Source organism: Phyllopteryx taeniolatus, chromosome 8 (assembly GCF_024500385.1).
Source record: "Phyllopteryx taeniolatus isolate TA_2022b chromosome 8, UOR_Ptae_1.2, whole genome shotgun sequence".
Classification (NCBI taxonomy): domain Eukaryota; kingdom Metazoa; phylum Chordata; class Actinopteri; order Syngnathiformes; family Syngnathidae; genus Phyllopteryx; species Phyllopteryx taeniolatus.
The window spans coordinates 784,374-800,741 of NC_084509.1; the positions used below are offsets into that span (position 1 = coordinate 784,374).

Below are 16,368 nucleotides of genomic sequence, written 5' to 3' on the forward strand. Positions count from 1 at the left end.
TATGGAAATGCTGTTGGATGTTTAACCACGACCAATAAAGGAAATGTGATTTTACCAAATGCAAATTAAAGTCTATGTTTGATTATTTTTGGCAAGAGAGCAAGCACGACAAACTCCAAAAACAACTAAGTGCCATGGGCTGTGTTTGATCACTATCATTCCTAATGCATAATGACAGAATTTGCAATAGTTCATTGTCTTGACTTAATAAATGTCCCTTAAGGCAAAATCAACTGAGCAATAACAAAAAACTATTTGTTCATACTTGTCTTTCTCCTCAAGACCCGCAACGTTCCTGCTAATTTCAATGAGGCGAAGTACATTGCCTTTACCATGTACACCACCTGCATTATATGGCTGGCCTTTGTTCCCATCTACTTTGGCTCCAATTATAAAATTATCACCATGTGCTTCAGTGTCAGCCTCAGCGCCACAGTGGCCCTTTGCTGCATGTTTGTACCAAAGGTAAGTTTAGGAGCGACTTCTCACAACTTTGTTACCTTTTACCTTTTTGCAGTACAGTATTTATCCACTACTCTCTATTCTTGTCCATTCATCCCAGTGGCTACAGTACACCGGTATACTTTCCCCCTCATAATACATAACCTTGTTTAAATATTTGCTCTCCTATTTACTGTGATTGGCCGGGGTACCCCGCTTCTTGCTTAAAGTCAGCTGGGATAGGCTCCAGCTCACCCGCGACCCTGGTGAGCATAAGAGATACAGAAAATGGATTGATGGGTGCATGCTCTCCTATTTATTAAATTTTTGGATTGTAGACAGTAATATTCAAATCAAAATGTCCCTTCCCTCTTATGAAATTTTAATTATAGTGACTACGAAGCAATGTATATATCTGATACATTTTTACTGGCACCTTTTGTAAAATGCAGCACGATTTCAGTACAATATTTGAATGTCATCTTGTCAGTGTAATGATACATGATCATACCCTCATACTTTTAAATGATGGTATTTCTTACTTTGTGAACAATTCAAGGTTTGATAAGTGCTCAACAAACTCCTACTGCACATTAGAGTGGATAATAATAGTGGATAATATTTGTGTTGTGTTAGGGAGTGTTGTGATGTAATTCTATTAATTGTACCTAGATATAGTGGGCATATGATGCATTAAGTAAAAATGATTTTCTTCTAGTGAGGAATTATTGTAAAAAGAAAAGGCAATGAATTTAAAAAAAAAATGCAAATACATTTCACATACCTAAACAAGTACAATCTTTGTTTTGATTTTGCATTATAGCATTAAGTGAAATCATCAACTCACAAAGAGGTGTGAAGCTCAAGTAAATCTTAACATGTATTTTATTTTCTGTCATCAAAGGTATACATCATTCTGGCCAAACCGGAGCGAAACGTACGGAGTGCCTTTACCACCAGTACGGTGGTGCGCATGCATGTGGGCGATGGCAAATCATCCTCAGCTGCTAGCCGTTCCTCGAGTCTGGTTAACTTGTGGAAACGCAGAGGGTCCACTGCAGAGACTCTCAGGTGTGTGCGTGTGCGTGCGCGTGCATGCGTGTGTGTGTTTGAGCCCTCTGAAGGATTGATTTACTGAAGCCCCCTGCTCGATTGTTCTTCTGACCCTAACATGAACTGCAGACAATTGGCTAATAGGGACACGGCAAAGACAGAAATGGGAATGAATTGAGTAGTAGAAGGAAATAATGGGGGGGGAAAGTTGGGAAACAAAATCTGAGTGCATTCAGCAAGAGATGAATGGAATGAAGAGAAATGGAAAATGCACAAGATTGAGTGGGGGGACAAAAAGAGAAAAGAAATGACATGTTGGGTGACAGACAGACAGACAATAGCATTTTTGCCAATCTTCAAGCCATCCTCTTGTCATCGAAGGCAATAACCAAAGGCTCAAATACATGAAGTCAATGACTGCGCTGTCTCATGTCAGGTGGTTACATGAGCTCACCCGGCTTGCCAAGCAAGATTTTAATCATGCTGTTATGAGAAATGTCAGCAATGCTTCCATATCTGTTTTTTTCCAGTCCCTTCTGCAGATCTCCATCTATTTGGGTCCTCTCTCTCTTTTATTTATTTATTTATTTATTTTTAAATAGTTGGTGGTGTAAATCGGCATGGTGGTGTGTCGGTGATGGTGACTTTGAGATGCTGTCATGTAGACGGCCAGATACTGTATAAAGTCAATAGACGAGAGGGCGTGATTATTACTTTTCAAAGAAACAGATACTGAGTCGCAACGAGTCACAACAATAGATAGTTTTCTTAAAGTAATATCATACCACAAACATTTATGAGCTTCCATGTTTTTACAGAGCACAACATGTAAAATATGTAAACCGTTCGATTAAATAATTTGTTGAAACAGCTTCATGCAAGTTAGGGTAATGGGCAATGCTTTTTGAAAACATCGAACTTTAACACTGGTGTGTGTTATAGTTTCGGACAGCTTTAACCAACATCCCGACGAATTTTGTCACATTGATGGAATGTTTAGAAGCAGGTTTTTTTTGGGGTGTTTTTCTTTGTTTTTAAATGCTTTTACTCATGTAAAGCACATTGAGTTACCTTGTGTATGAAATGCGCTATATAAATAAATTTGCTTTGCTTTTGATAAATATCATATTACATTTGCTTTATAAATGTCGTGTTGCTTTCGTTGTCTCAGCCTGCTGAACTGCCCCCACAATACATATTTTTTTATCTTGTTCCCATTTATAGTCTGAAATCGATCTTGTTTTTCAGCTCGAACGGCAAGTCGGTGTCTTGGGCCCAGACCGAGCGCAACAGTTCGCACGGGAACCACTTGTGGCAACGTCTGTCTTTCCATATCAAGAAGAAAGAGAACAATCAAACTGCAGTCATCAAGCCCTTTTCCAAGACATCTGAGGAGCGTTACTGTAGAGGAGCCGACCTGCCTCCACACATGCCCCTGCCTTCCCTTCCCTCCGTATCTTCCCTGCCTTCTCATAGCGATGCTGGTGTCGACAAGAACCTGTACGACGTATCTGAAGCTGAGGAGAGATACTCCCTCACTTATCGACCACAAACGCCCTCCCCAATCAGCACGGTGAGCCAGAGACTCGGTCCAGGTTTGGAGGAAGAGTCTCAGATGGCAGGTGTCGCCAAGTATTCCAGCAGTACTTGTAGCCAGAGCAGCGGCAGCAGTTATGGCTACGTCAGCAGTAACTCAGGTGTGGCCGGGAGTGACGGCCGCCTGATCATCTTGGAGGGTCGCCCAGTGGCGTGCCAAAGCAACCTGATGGATCAGATCAGCTGCGTGGTGAACCGCTTTACCGCTAACATCAGCCAACTCAACACTATGATGCTATTGTCCTCTCCCACGCACCCCAATGCACACAAACACTCGCCACCACCGCCGCACCCCACTGACCCCTATCTTCTTCCTCGTGAGATTCAACCACCTCCCGTCGTCACCACCTACGCTGACGTCCAACCCCATCCCCATCCCCTCGCCGAGTCGAGCTTGGGGCGCCGGGGCGGCTGTCCCGTTCACCCAGTCCCTCTTCTGCATTCGCCCTACCCTCTTCCACCTCCTCACCCCCAGTCCTCTCCTTCCATTTCCCCCATGCGAGGTGGCTTGGTCACCTGCCTCATGGACTCCCCACTGAGGAGGGTGGAATTGGAGGAGGAGCTCATTGCTTTGACTCCCCCGTCACCCTTCCGGGACTCTCTGGCATCTAGCAGTAGCTCGGCTGTGTCTGAGATAGATCTGTGTCTCCCCCCGGTACCTTCCCATCCGCCCCCATCCCCTCCTTCGCCCACGTACAATAGACTCAATCTCAGAAACTACAGCCAGAGTTCCTCTTCACTGTGAGGTAGACATGACGCAGGGGAAGAGGAGCAAGTCAAGAAAAGCGGATGGATCGACTGAAATCCATTCATCCCCACGAGGGTGTGAAAGTTTTGTGTTTACATGTGTGCAGCGAGATCATATTTTCATATTGATGTTCCCGTACATCAGAAGTGGAAATGTGGTTTGAAAAGTGTATTAGGATTAGATTGTGGCCTTAAGGTAACATGGCTGTCAGCTAATTAGAGATAGCAATTGTGCACTCGAAGTGCGTGTGGATGTATGTATACCTCCATGAGTGTGTTTTACTTGTCTTAAGGAGAAATGGGCAAAGGGAAATGTTTGTGGACCAACTAAAAGTTCCTAAAGGGCACATAAACTGTACAGTTGATCTGCTGTACCGCAGTCAAACACGCACAGTCTGTGTGTGGGGACTCACGCAACAAGCAAAACTGTAAATATTTCGCAAGTTATGGGTCGCAGAAGTTCATTGTGTTAACACACAGCTGCAGTATGTCATTTTGCACATTAGCGTCTTTGTATTACATCAGCCATTATTCTGTTTCACTTGATTCTTGAAAACTTTTTTTTTTTTTTTTTTTTTTACCTGAAAGCAGGGAAGGTGAATCAACAAGAACTTGTTAGACGTCTAATCTTGTTGCTAATTGACTAAAATCTTACCTCACCACTTAATAACAACGTTACGCTTGACGTCAGTCTTATAGACTCTTATCTATATGTTTTATGGAAATTTTGTATAATATAGAGAGTTTCCATAAAACAAGATAGCAGGACACCAGTATCACTCTCCTTCATAATATTTGACTGAATTCATTAGGTTCTCTTCCAGTTCTTTGTTGAATAAGTTCACCTCATAAGCGTCTGTCAGTCTGTGGCACAGGTGCAAAATGATTCCCAAGTCTCAGTGGCAGACAAGCCTTGATAAAGCCTCCTCTCTGCTGCATGCATGTTAGCAGAAAGAACTTTAGGCCAATTACATTATATGGAGCGGGGGGAGGGGGGGGAATCTAAGCATTCTCAGTTTGACATTTTGGGTCATGGAAAATTACTTAAAGAAAAGTGTTAAATGAAGTACTTTATACCACTATTACATGGACTTCTATGTAGAGTAAAAAAACATAAAGACTGTTAAGCAACAGCGTGATTAATAATCATTCATTCATGATAACATTTAGTTGAGTTTAGTTCAACAATTTTTTTTTTCTATTTTAAATCGTTGTTTGTTTGTTCACTGAACTAAATTGATAAGGTTATTCACCCAGCAAGGTGAGCTTGTGTTCTACCTGTTTCCAACATCAAGCTACACATAAAAGAACTGCACTTGGAAAGACAATGTCAAATTTAACATTTACAATGACTGCACATCAACAAAGAAAAATAATTCAGTTAATAGTATGACTCAAGAAACTGTGCTCACCACTCTGAATGTGTCATTGAACATTCCAATTCAGATTTTATTTATTTAATATGATTATTGTGCCAAAGGGTTTGGGGCGGGGCTACCTTATTCGCTTTGATAGTAAATATGTGGTTTCATTCATGGTATTTTGATATGTTAAATTCCATCATTCCGTTCTTTTCATTGTAAAAGCAATAGCATCCAGAGCGTCGGAGTAGGTTTTCTAATCATTTTAAAGAAATATTTCTGTATTTTCTTGAGGACAATTTGCCAAGGAGCAAGTATTGCCAAACTCCCTTGTGTTTACTGAAAATCTGCACACGGTGAGACAATGAGTTGTGTATTTCGAATCTAATGCGTGAGATAGAGAGGTAATTTTATGGCATTTTATTGTCTCTACTTGGATGGCATTCTTTAAAGACAGAATCGCTGGAATCAGAATCATCTTTATTTTTGTTTATGAAGATTTGAAAATGAAGCAAAGAAAACTCATGACAGTTTATTTCAGTTTGTGCGTCATCATCATCGTTATAAATATCATTACCGTTATTAACATGTCTTTATATGTATCATGCATTATCATCATAGCAACAGACCATGGCAGAACAATTAGCCAGTGCTGTTGTGGTGGTGTGATTCGGGAGGAGACGGTTTATAGGCTAGACGCTGAGGGTGTTCATTACAGAGAGGGAACTTTGCACTCATTTCAGCCCTTGAGCTGCTTGTTATCAGCCTCTCGTGTGGAACTATGTGCAGCCTCAGCTGGCAAAGACAGAATCAATGTTTCCTTTCGTACAGCGACTCCGTGATGGGACATCGGCCTATATTAAAAAAAATAATAATCACCTGACTGATCAGAAAGAAAATTAATGAAGGGATGATAATTTTGGAAGGAAATCAAATTTCCCTTGATTAAAGTCTCCTTTCCCGGCATACGATCCCCTGATGATGTGCTACCAGAAACCTGTAGCACGATTTATCTTTGTAACTGCACTCCAAAGAATTGGATTGATAATCCTTGTGCGTACTTTCCAATCCAAAAGCACTCATCTGCTGATCAGAGAAAAACAATCTCTAGGTTATGTAAAAATCACACTGTTTGCTTTTAGCCCTACGCATTGATGATGAGGAGGCTGTTTTTGCTACAATACAGTTTAAAAAGCACACAAGGCAGGTTGTAACCTAATGTAAGGATGTTTCCTCCTGTGTTATAATTGGCCAAGTGTAACAGTGTTCAGTTGTTGGTTATCTGGAGGTTATTTAAGTCAGTTTAATTCTAACAACGCATGGGTGTTTACTATACAACCCAGTTATTTAACCCTAGCGCATATAATTTCTTACCAGTGGTGCGTGCTGGGAGATGTAGGCTCTTTCAACCCACTGACATATATGCTGCATTTGAGACTTCTATGAGATATTGTAGCTACTTCAACCTCAAAACAAACAAACAAACTGACACACAGCAACACAGGGGAGGGACAAAATATGCATGAGACATTATCGCTCAACAATACGCCAATATCAAATAATATTGATCAATACTGTCTCTGTCTGGCATTATTGTATTCTGTATGTAGTTGCACACTCAATAATGAATCTTACTGATATGCGAATTTAACGGCTGAACCTCCATGATCTGCCTAAATCAAAATCTAAATTTGGACAGCCAATCAAAACTTGTTTTGTCATATTTTTAATAATTTGCTCTTCTGTAGATCGCTACTGTTTTCATTTTATTTTGACAGAGTAAAGAGTCACAAAACTGTCAAGATGGGGCTGATTGTGTTTGTTTTCATAAATCAAGTGATGACTGTGAAGTAACTGGCATTTGTGCTGTTTTGATAAAAATGTTTTGTTTTGCTCCTGTAAAACTGCCAAATTAGCTTTTCAATAGACTGAGGTCCATTAATGGTTTATCAGAGAAAACAAAACATTTCCGCCATTTCCGCCCACTTGTGTAATTTGGTATGCTTAATATGAGAGAAGACATTTCCCTCCTTCAGATGTATCGTACTTTTTTTTTTTTTTTCCATTTTCGCATTGCTGTATTAAGATATGATATTGCAAGTTATTCTGCAAATACAAACCCAACTTCCCCGTTCCAGTGGTTGCTTTACGCTGCAGTTCTGACGACAAGCAAAAAATCCGAAGGCAGCCTAGACCTTTTAAAAAATACATTTGTTGATGATATAGTGATGTATCTACTTACCAAACTGGTTAAATGGAGATATGTTGTACAACAAATATAGTTCATGCAGTATATTATTTTAATGTTGTATGACCGCATCGCATTGAAGTTTGGGTATATCCAGATTTAACCCGGAAGACTTTTCTTACCAATGTGCTTTTCCAGCTTTCCAGTTTTCTGGAATTCAGCAATAGACCTCCTGAATTGTTTGCCACAAGTTTTAAAAGACACCCAGAGTGTTTATATTCAAACAGTATTTCAATATGACTGACCTAAGAATTTTTGTGTGCAGACAGAGGAAGGAAGGCATTTGATGGGAAGTGAAGGAAAAAGACTGAACACACAGACTTCCCAGTGTTGTCCTGAATATTAAGTAGGTAAAGGCTGCATTCATGTTTGCTTTTGCAAGACAGGCTGAGTGCAATCCAGGGCAGAGGTGGTGACGCCTAGTTGTCTTAAATATGCCAACAGCAGTATTTTTGTATTGTCTGTGTACTGCTGCTGAAAAATAGTTTACTTTTAAACTGACTGAAGCTCACTTTTATTGCTTTTTAGCTGTAGGTTGAATACGTTATGTTATCACTTAAAATCTCTTATAAGAGGTAAAGTGTAGGTTATTGTTTTAACAGAGAGAGAAGGCAGATCTCGAGTGATTTTTTATTTATTTTTTGCTATACAGTGGAACCTTGGGTTATGAATTTAATTTCTTCTGTGACCTCAATTGCAACCCGAAACGTTTGCATATCGTGGTAATGCTTCCCAACGAAATTAATAAAAATGCAATTAATCCTTTTCAACCCGAAGACGAAGTTGTATGTAGCTTATTTTTATGAGTTTGTGGTTAAAATAAATGCTGTAGAATGTAGAAAAAAGTGCAAACACACTTTGTTGTGAAGAAATAACATGGTGTATTCGCTAGCAAATGACATGGCAACAATTTAGCTTTTTTTGTATACAACACTGCTTATGTTCGCCATAGTTACAACTAGGCCATACAGCTTGACGAAGAATTTGTATAACACTTTTCTCAACACCCAAAGATGTGGAACATAGGTGCACACAAACAAAGAGCCAAGTTAAAAAAAAATAAGCCACGCAGCTAGGCAGGAAGCAGTGCATTCCCTCTGCGGAAGCTAGCAACGGCTAGCAAGCAGTCTCAAGCTAGCTCCAAGCCATTGAGTGCCTGCTGAGGTTCCACCTTTGGCCACAGAACTTGGTGATAGTATTAGCAAGGTCTGATTAAGTCCACTTCCCTTCCTTGCACGCTAACATGCCATCTCACTGCGTGAGTACACAGCATTGTTTACATTCACCATTGATACCGCTAGCCGATAAATAGTCGCCATATCCCACAATGGTCGCATTGCATTGTGGGAAAACTTAATTGCTTTGTGGGCTGTAGTGGCCATTATCCTGCTCGCGGTATCCATGGCACGCATTGAGACGACACGCTAACATGCAAGGAAAGGAAGGGGATTTATTTAGAACATGACTCCTCGCTGACACTACCACAAGTGAGCTCCCATACCGTGGCCGAAGGTGGAACCTGTGAGACACTCGATAGATGTGACCGGGGTTGAATCTGCTAGTTAGCCATCGTTAGCTTCCGTGGAGGGACTGCTTCGCCAGCCATGCTACATTTATTTAGTTTATTTTTATTTTTTACTTGTCTCTGTATGTGTGCCCCTGTATTAACCGTCCGTCTTTGGGTGTTGAGAAAAGCGCTTTACAAATTTTATTCTTAATAACACAATTGCTAGCAGTTTTCACTTTCTTTGGAGCCATACCATTACAGCGCAATAAAAAGCACAACTGCACGTCCGTGCCAAGACGGTTCCCAAATCGTAAATAGTGCATTAACCGAGGTAGTTTTTCTTTGAATTTTTGTGGCGTAACCCGATCAGTTCATAAACCAGGTCATTCATAAATTGTAACCCGAGGTTCCACTATATTTACATATCTAATGTAATTTAAAGTATAACAAGAAAAGGAAAATGTGAAATTAGAGCTTATGGGAAAGGCATATCCACGTTATCAAATGGATGCTAAATAGTTGTTGCTATGAGCACAAACATATCCCCCAGTCGTTCTTGAGCTTTCAATTGTGATGAGATTCTGTTTGTTTGACATTGGAGCTACCAATAAGAATATGAATGTTGCCTTTAGGAGAGATGTTTACACTTTCCTGCTCACTGGAGTGAATCAACTTCATCATAGGTAGTTCGTTCATTTCGACATTCTGATTTCTACAAGCTTGTCAAAATATGTTTTGTGTTTTGTTTTTTTCTGTAACACTAACACATGGGGGGTGAAGCGAGAGCGGCAAAGCACATCTGCATTTAAATAAAGTGGCTGTGTTATGTTTGAATCTTTGCAACGCAGCAAGCAGTTAGTTTGGGCTTCATTTTGATTATGTGGAGTAATTGTTACTTGAAGAAATTCAGAGTCACTCAAAATGCTAATTGTACATGAAGTCATTGCATTTACTCAGCACTGGACCAAAACAACTGATACTAAAATAAATGCTAACAATAATTGCTCCCTGGTATTTGATGTTCAGATCGTACATCAAGTATTAAGTGCGTATCCTCAGTCTCAAGTGTTCTTCTTATATTTGTGTCCTTCAGATAAACTTGCCCACACAGTGCCAATTTTAACTCCCTCAGCCCCCATTTCAAGTGTTTTGTTTCTTTTTCTGAATTTTTGAAGTAAGGAGCAAGATTTACAAACCATCTGCTGTTAAAAATAATGTACTTAGTGTATTTTGAGAAGCGATTAACTTGTTCTACAACCCCAATTCCAATGAAGTTGGGACATTGTTTTAAACATAAAATAAAAACAGAATACAATTATTTGCAAATCATGTTCAACCTATATTTAATTGAATACACTACAAACACAAGATATTTAATGTTCAAATTGATAAACTTTATTGTTTTTAGCAAATAATCATTAACTTAGAACTTTATGACTGCATCACGTTCCAAAAATGCTTGGACATGGTCATGTTTACCACTGTGTTACATCACCTTTTCTTTTAACAACATTCAATAAGGCGGTATGGTGGATGACTGGTTAGAGCGTCAGCCTCACAGTTCTGAGGACCCGGGTTCAATCCCCGGCCCCCGCCTGTGTGGAGTTTGCATGTTCTCCCCATGCCTGCGTGGGTTTTCTCCGGGCACTCCGGTCTCCTCCCACATCCCAAAAACATGGATTCATTGGAGACTCTAAATTGCCCCTAGGTGTGAATGTGAGTGTGAATGGTTGTTTGTTTATATGTGCCCTGCGATTGGCTGGCAACCAGTTCAGTGTGTACCCCGCCTCCTGCCCAATGATAGCTGGGATAGGCTCCAGCACGCCCGCGACCCTAGTGAGGATAAGCGGCTCAAAAAATGGATGGATGGATGGAGGGAACATTCAATAAATGTTTGGGAACTAACGACACTAATTTTTGAAGCTTTGTAGGTGGAATTCTTGATGTACAGCTTCAGCTGTTCAACAGTCCGGAGTTTTCGTTGTCGTATTTTACGCTTCATAATGCGCCACACATTTTCAATGGGAGACAGGTCTGGACTGCAGGCAGGCCAGTCTAGTACCCGCACTCTTTTACTAAGAAGCCACACTGTTGTAACACGTGCAGAATGTGGTTTGGCATTGTCTTGCTGAAATAAGCATGGCCGTCCATGAAAAAGACGTTGCTTGGATGGCAGCATATGTTTCTCCAAAACCTGTATGTACCTTCCAGCATTAATGGTGCCTTCACAGATGTGTAAGTTACCCATGCCATTGGCACTAACACAGGGCCGCACCATCACAGATGCTGGCTTTTGAACTTTGCGTTCATAACAGTCCGGATGGTTCTTTTCCTCTTTGGCCCGGAGGACACGATGTCCACAATTTCGCAAAACAATTTTAAATGTGGACTCGTTGGACCACAGAACAATTTTCCACTTTGCATCACTTCATCTTAGATGAGCTCGGGCCCAGAGAAGCCGGCTGCGTTTCTGGGTGTTGTTGATAAATGGCTTTTGCTTTGCATTGTAGAGTTTCAAGTTGCACTTACGGATGTTGCACCGAACTGTATTTACTGACATTGGTTTTCTGAAGTGTTCCTGAGCCCATGTCGTGAGATCCTTTACACTTTAATGTCGGTTTTTGATGCAGTGCCGCCTGAGGGATTGAAGGTCACAGCCCTTCAATGTTGGTTTTCGGCCTTGCCGCTTACATGCAGTGATTTCTCCAGATTCTCTGAACCTTTTGATGATATTATGGACCGTAGATGATGAAATCCCTAAATTCCTTGCAATTGTATGTTGAGGAACATTGTCACAAAGAGGTGAACCTCGCCCCATCTTTGCTTGTGAATGACTGAGCAATTCACCTGTTCCCAATTAGCCTGTTCACCTGTGGGATGTTCCAAACAGGTTTGATGAGCATTCTTCAACTTTCTCAGTCTTTTTTGCCACCTGTCCCAGCTTTTTTGAAACGTGTTGCAGCCATAAAATGATTATTTGCTCAAAACAATAAAGTTTATCAGTTTGAACATTAAATATCTTGTCTTTGTAGTGTATTCAGTTAAATATAGGTTGAACATGATTTGCAAATCATTGTATTCTGTTTTTATTTATGTTTAACACAACGTCCCAACTTAATTGTAATTGGGGTTGTACATGTACTAAAACTATTTACCGTATTTTCACGACTATAAGGCGCACCGTATTAAAAGGCGCAGTCTCAGTTACGGGGTCTATTTCTGTATTTAACTCATACATAAGGCACACCGTATTATTGGGCGCAGGCATGGTAAAACATACGCTAGCTTAAAACATATGGTAGCATGCATCCACGCTAAAACAATGTTTTTAAAAAGGCAGCGGGAGCAAAACTGAGTTCGGTTGTACTTTATTGAAGTATTTAACAATGTACTCGCGTTATTTTTTTATCAATCCTCATCCACAAATCCATCAAAGTCCTCATCTTCTGTATCTGAAATGAACAGGTGGCCAAGTTCTCAATCAAACAAGCCAGGTTTGAGTCAGTCTCGTTGCCGTGCGACTCCTCAGAAATGATGCCGGCTTTTACGAAAGCTCGAACAACAGTGCAAGCAGACACGTTAGCCCAAGCTTCCACAATCCATTCACAAATTGTGGCGTAACTCGCCCGGCGCTGCTTTCTAGTCTTAGTAAAATTGTGTTCGCCATCTGTCATCCATCACTTCCACGCCGCTCGCAACTTCACTTTGAACGCCTTGTTTACACCGATGTCCAGCGGTTGGAGTTCCTTGGTCAAGCCTCCCGGAAAGATGGCAGGCTTCCTCACTTGCTGCACATGGAAGAATTATTGCACTCAGTCGAATGGTGACTTGAGACGCTTCTCCCGGCTGTTCTTTGCCCATTAATGCATTGCTCGAGTTGGTCTTCCAACTCGGGCCACCTCGCCTTGTTCCCGCGGAGTCTTCTTGACTTGGCGAAACTCGTTTTCCTGCTTCCTCCACTTGCGAACCATGGATTTGTTGATCTTGAATTCTCTCGCGGCTGCTCGATTCCCATGTTCCTCCACGTAACTGATAGCTTGCAGTTTAAACTGTGCTTCGTAAGCGTGTCTCTTCGTAGGTGACATTTTCGGGAGTCCTTAGCCAAACCGATGTTGTTTTGCACAATGCACACCCCGGCGCTATATACCTACTGGGGGCGTGGCTTTAGCGTCCTCCTTCACGCACCCTTCTCCCTTTACGTCTGCATGCTGTCCTCAACCACGTCCGCTTTTCCTCTGTATAAGCAGCGTGTCAGCAGGAAATGCTCCCAGTCAGTCAAGTGGTCAAAAAAAAGTATGTGGAAAAAAAGTCAAGCGGAGCGTTCATCACGCAACATTTATATAAGGTGCGCCGCATTATAAGGCGCTCCGTCCATTTTGGAGAAAGTTTAAGCCTTTTAAGTGCGCCTTATGGTCGTGAAAATACGGTAAACCTATTGTTTATTTAAGGAAATCTTGTATTGTTTATTCACCATTGGACATTTGATATTGTGGGGATTCATTTTTAGGAAACCTTTTTAAGCTTTTTCATTTTGATTTTTTTTTCTGATGACTGAAATGTAGAATGTAATTAGATGCTATATGTCTGTGACACTGGAAGATGGATTTATATTTAAATACTGTATTTGATTACCTATTTCATATATCCCCATGGATTTGTAAAGTGTGAAATGTTGAGACTATATGGTTGTAGCTGTATGAAAATGGCAGTATATTTCTAAGTGGCTTTGTAGAGGAGGGCATTGTTACGCACCGGTGTGAGTGTGGAGTTGTGTTTCAAGCATATTTGACATTTCTAGAGCCTTTGGATTGTTCTCCAATACTACAAACTGACAAAGCAGTTCACTCAGAGAATAAAGTGTCCTCTCATTGTGTTGTTTTTGTTGTGAGTTACTCTACACTTCTACACAGCTCACAACACGCCTGACAACCATTCTTTAATGAAACCTCAAACATTCCATTTATTAAAGTCCATTCAGACAATACAATTACCTTGATGTCCTTTGTTTTTGCTCTTCGTGATCTCATTTCACCCCATTATATTTTCACCTGACACCTCCTCTCTCCCCACTCCCATTAACCTTGGCCTAGGCATTGATCAATACAGATTAATGATATCTCCAAATTGTTGCAATTGGGTTGCTGACTGAGTAATTGGAAAGAACAATTAAAAAAAAATAAAAAATAGGCAAGTGGAAAAACAACATAGGAGGCAGTTTTGGTTCCCGCTAATACACCAGCAGAAATACAGTTGTATTCAGATTGAGTCTAGAAACATGAGTAAATCTCAAAATCCTTATGGTTTTAATTTCCTCACAGTGTATGCTACAAATGAATTGGCAACACTGCACATCTATGCCAAATCAAAACATGAAGAAAAATATCCTGAGTGTGCGGTGTCTATATTGTTCCTTATAAACTAACATTTACTGTAGAAACTGAAAATAGCTTGAAAGTGTACCTTTCCTGGTAATACCTAAAGTAATAGTTGTATAACCACTGTTTCTGAGAGCTGTTTTACATTTGTGTTTTATTGAGTCAACGAAATTCCGGCACCTTGTGAGCATTCCACAGTTCTTTTGCATTTCTTTGTTTTGCCTCAGAAACCGCTTTATTCATGTTACCTCACAAGTTCGCTTATGAGTTGAGGTCGGGATGGGTCTGCCATAGTGTCGCTTGCTTGCTTACTGGTGTGTTTGGGTGTAATCCATCAATACCTTAGGTATATAGCACCTTTCACACTTAAAAAACACAACATAACTTGCTTCAGAGAACAGGTAATTAAAGACAACAAACTTAACAAATTCCTCCTATCCAACCGCAGTCTCTGACCCCCCATTCCCAGGGCTAACCATGTCCCCGTCCCACGGGTAAAGCAGTTATAGTCTAAAAAGACGATTAAAAGACATGACACAGCCGATGAGATATGGCTACATACAATAAGGACCGGCACCATTTCACAGTCTTGAATTCAGTGTTTGGGAGTTGTCTGGCAAACTGTCTGTGACACCTCGACCACAAATAAACAATTCTGCTTTTAGCAGTCCGCCAAACGTTGAGGTATTTCTATTTAGGTCAGCAGATGTGTCCTTTGGTGAAATTGTACCTCATTTCTTTTTTTCAGCAACGGCACTTTGCAGGCCATATTCTCCAACAGCTTGCCTTCACATATGCAAAATCCAGTCGTCCTGGGCTGGCAAAGCAGTTAGTTCACAGTTGCCAAATGTTGGTCAGCTCCAACACCGATGTGAAGCGGCTCTTAGGAACACTGATTATACAACTAAATTTCCATTTAGCCTAATATTTAATTTTCTTCCCTTTTTGTAAAATAATAGCACCTTTTATTATTTGGAATGGAATGTGCAATGTTCCCCGGGCATTTGCATGATTGGAACTAAAATCTATTCTGAGGATGTAAAGCTCACTTTTTTTTAGACACACTTCTTATTCTGAACACAACTGTATGTCAGGAAGCATGCAAACAAACATGCGCAGCAGCTACACTTACTGATGGCTTTAAGACTGAGTCAATACCTAATTTATTAGTCCTCAGTGATGTATAATTGTGTGTGTGTGTGTCTAGAGGCACTATTTATTGATTTGAAGCTGTAGCATTTTTAGTTTTTAATCAAATGATTCTAATGTGATTTCATTGGCTCTCCAAGTACTGTTTCTGTTTGTGGCAGTGACTGATCCACAACTGCTGAGGATGTGCTAAAGAAGAGTACCGGTAGTTGAAATTAAGCGAAACCTTGAAAGCAACACACCTCAGGCTTGATTGTTAACGATATAAATTTGTGGATGCACGGTGACTCACTTGTTCATATATTTGTGTGTAGAACGTGCGTCATGGCAGCATCATAAACAATGAGAGGCACCGTTTGCACAGTGCTTTGTTCAAAGAAATATGGCCTTCCATATCATATGAACAGTATTCTGAAGTGTGTAGGTGTATGGGTCTGGTCGGAGCTAAGTGATTGTGAAAGCACTTCATCTAAATGAGAAGGACGTAACACAAGGGTGAAGTGGCTGCTCCCACATGTTCATGAAATGAAATTGCTGTTCACCATTGCAGTGCTAACAGATGTCAGTCGACAGTAGTACAAAGAAGCACTGGTGATAGATTATTGAATGAACGCTATCATTGTTTCAGAAATTAATTTTCTCTGCAAACGATGATGCAACAGGCCTAAAAATACAGTGGACCATCTGAGGTTAAACCCAATACCTAAGAAGCTCGCCGACCTTTGATTGAGATTTAGAAGCATTCTTTTGCAATAGGAAATAATTTAAACATGAATAATCTGTTCCAGGATCAAGTATTCGTCATCCATAAACCTGTTGGTTTTAACTATTTTGTTTGACTTTTGAGGAACTATACAATGTGAAAGATTGTTTTCATTTTTGTTTTAGTTA

The 16,368-nt window shown here is 40.5% G+C and overlaps 1 protein-coding gene across 2 annotated transcripts in view; it reads left to right on the forward strand.

The window, feature by feature from the left end:
• grm5b (glutamate receptor, metabotropic 5b) overlaps positions 1–13,824 on the forward strand; it is a 51,504-nt gene extending 37,680 nt beyond the window's left edge. For both annotated transcript variants that reach the window (XM_061782587.1, XM_061782586.1), the window contains 3 exons: positions 283–465; positions 1,346–1,512; positions 2,743–13,824. In XM_061782587.1, coding sequence (XP_061638571.1) covers positions 283–465; positions 1,346–1,512; positions 2,743–3,835 — 1,443 coding nt within the window. In that variant the 3' untranslated portion in view covers positions 3,836–13,824. The remainder of the gene's footprint in view (positions 1–282; positions 466–1,345; positions 1,513–2,742) is intronic.
• The last annotated feature ends 2,544 nt before the right edge of the window (positions 13,825–16,368 follow it).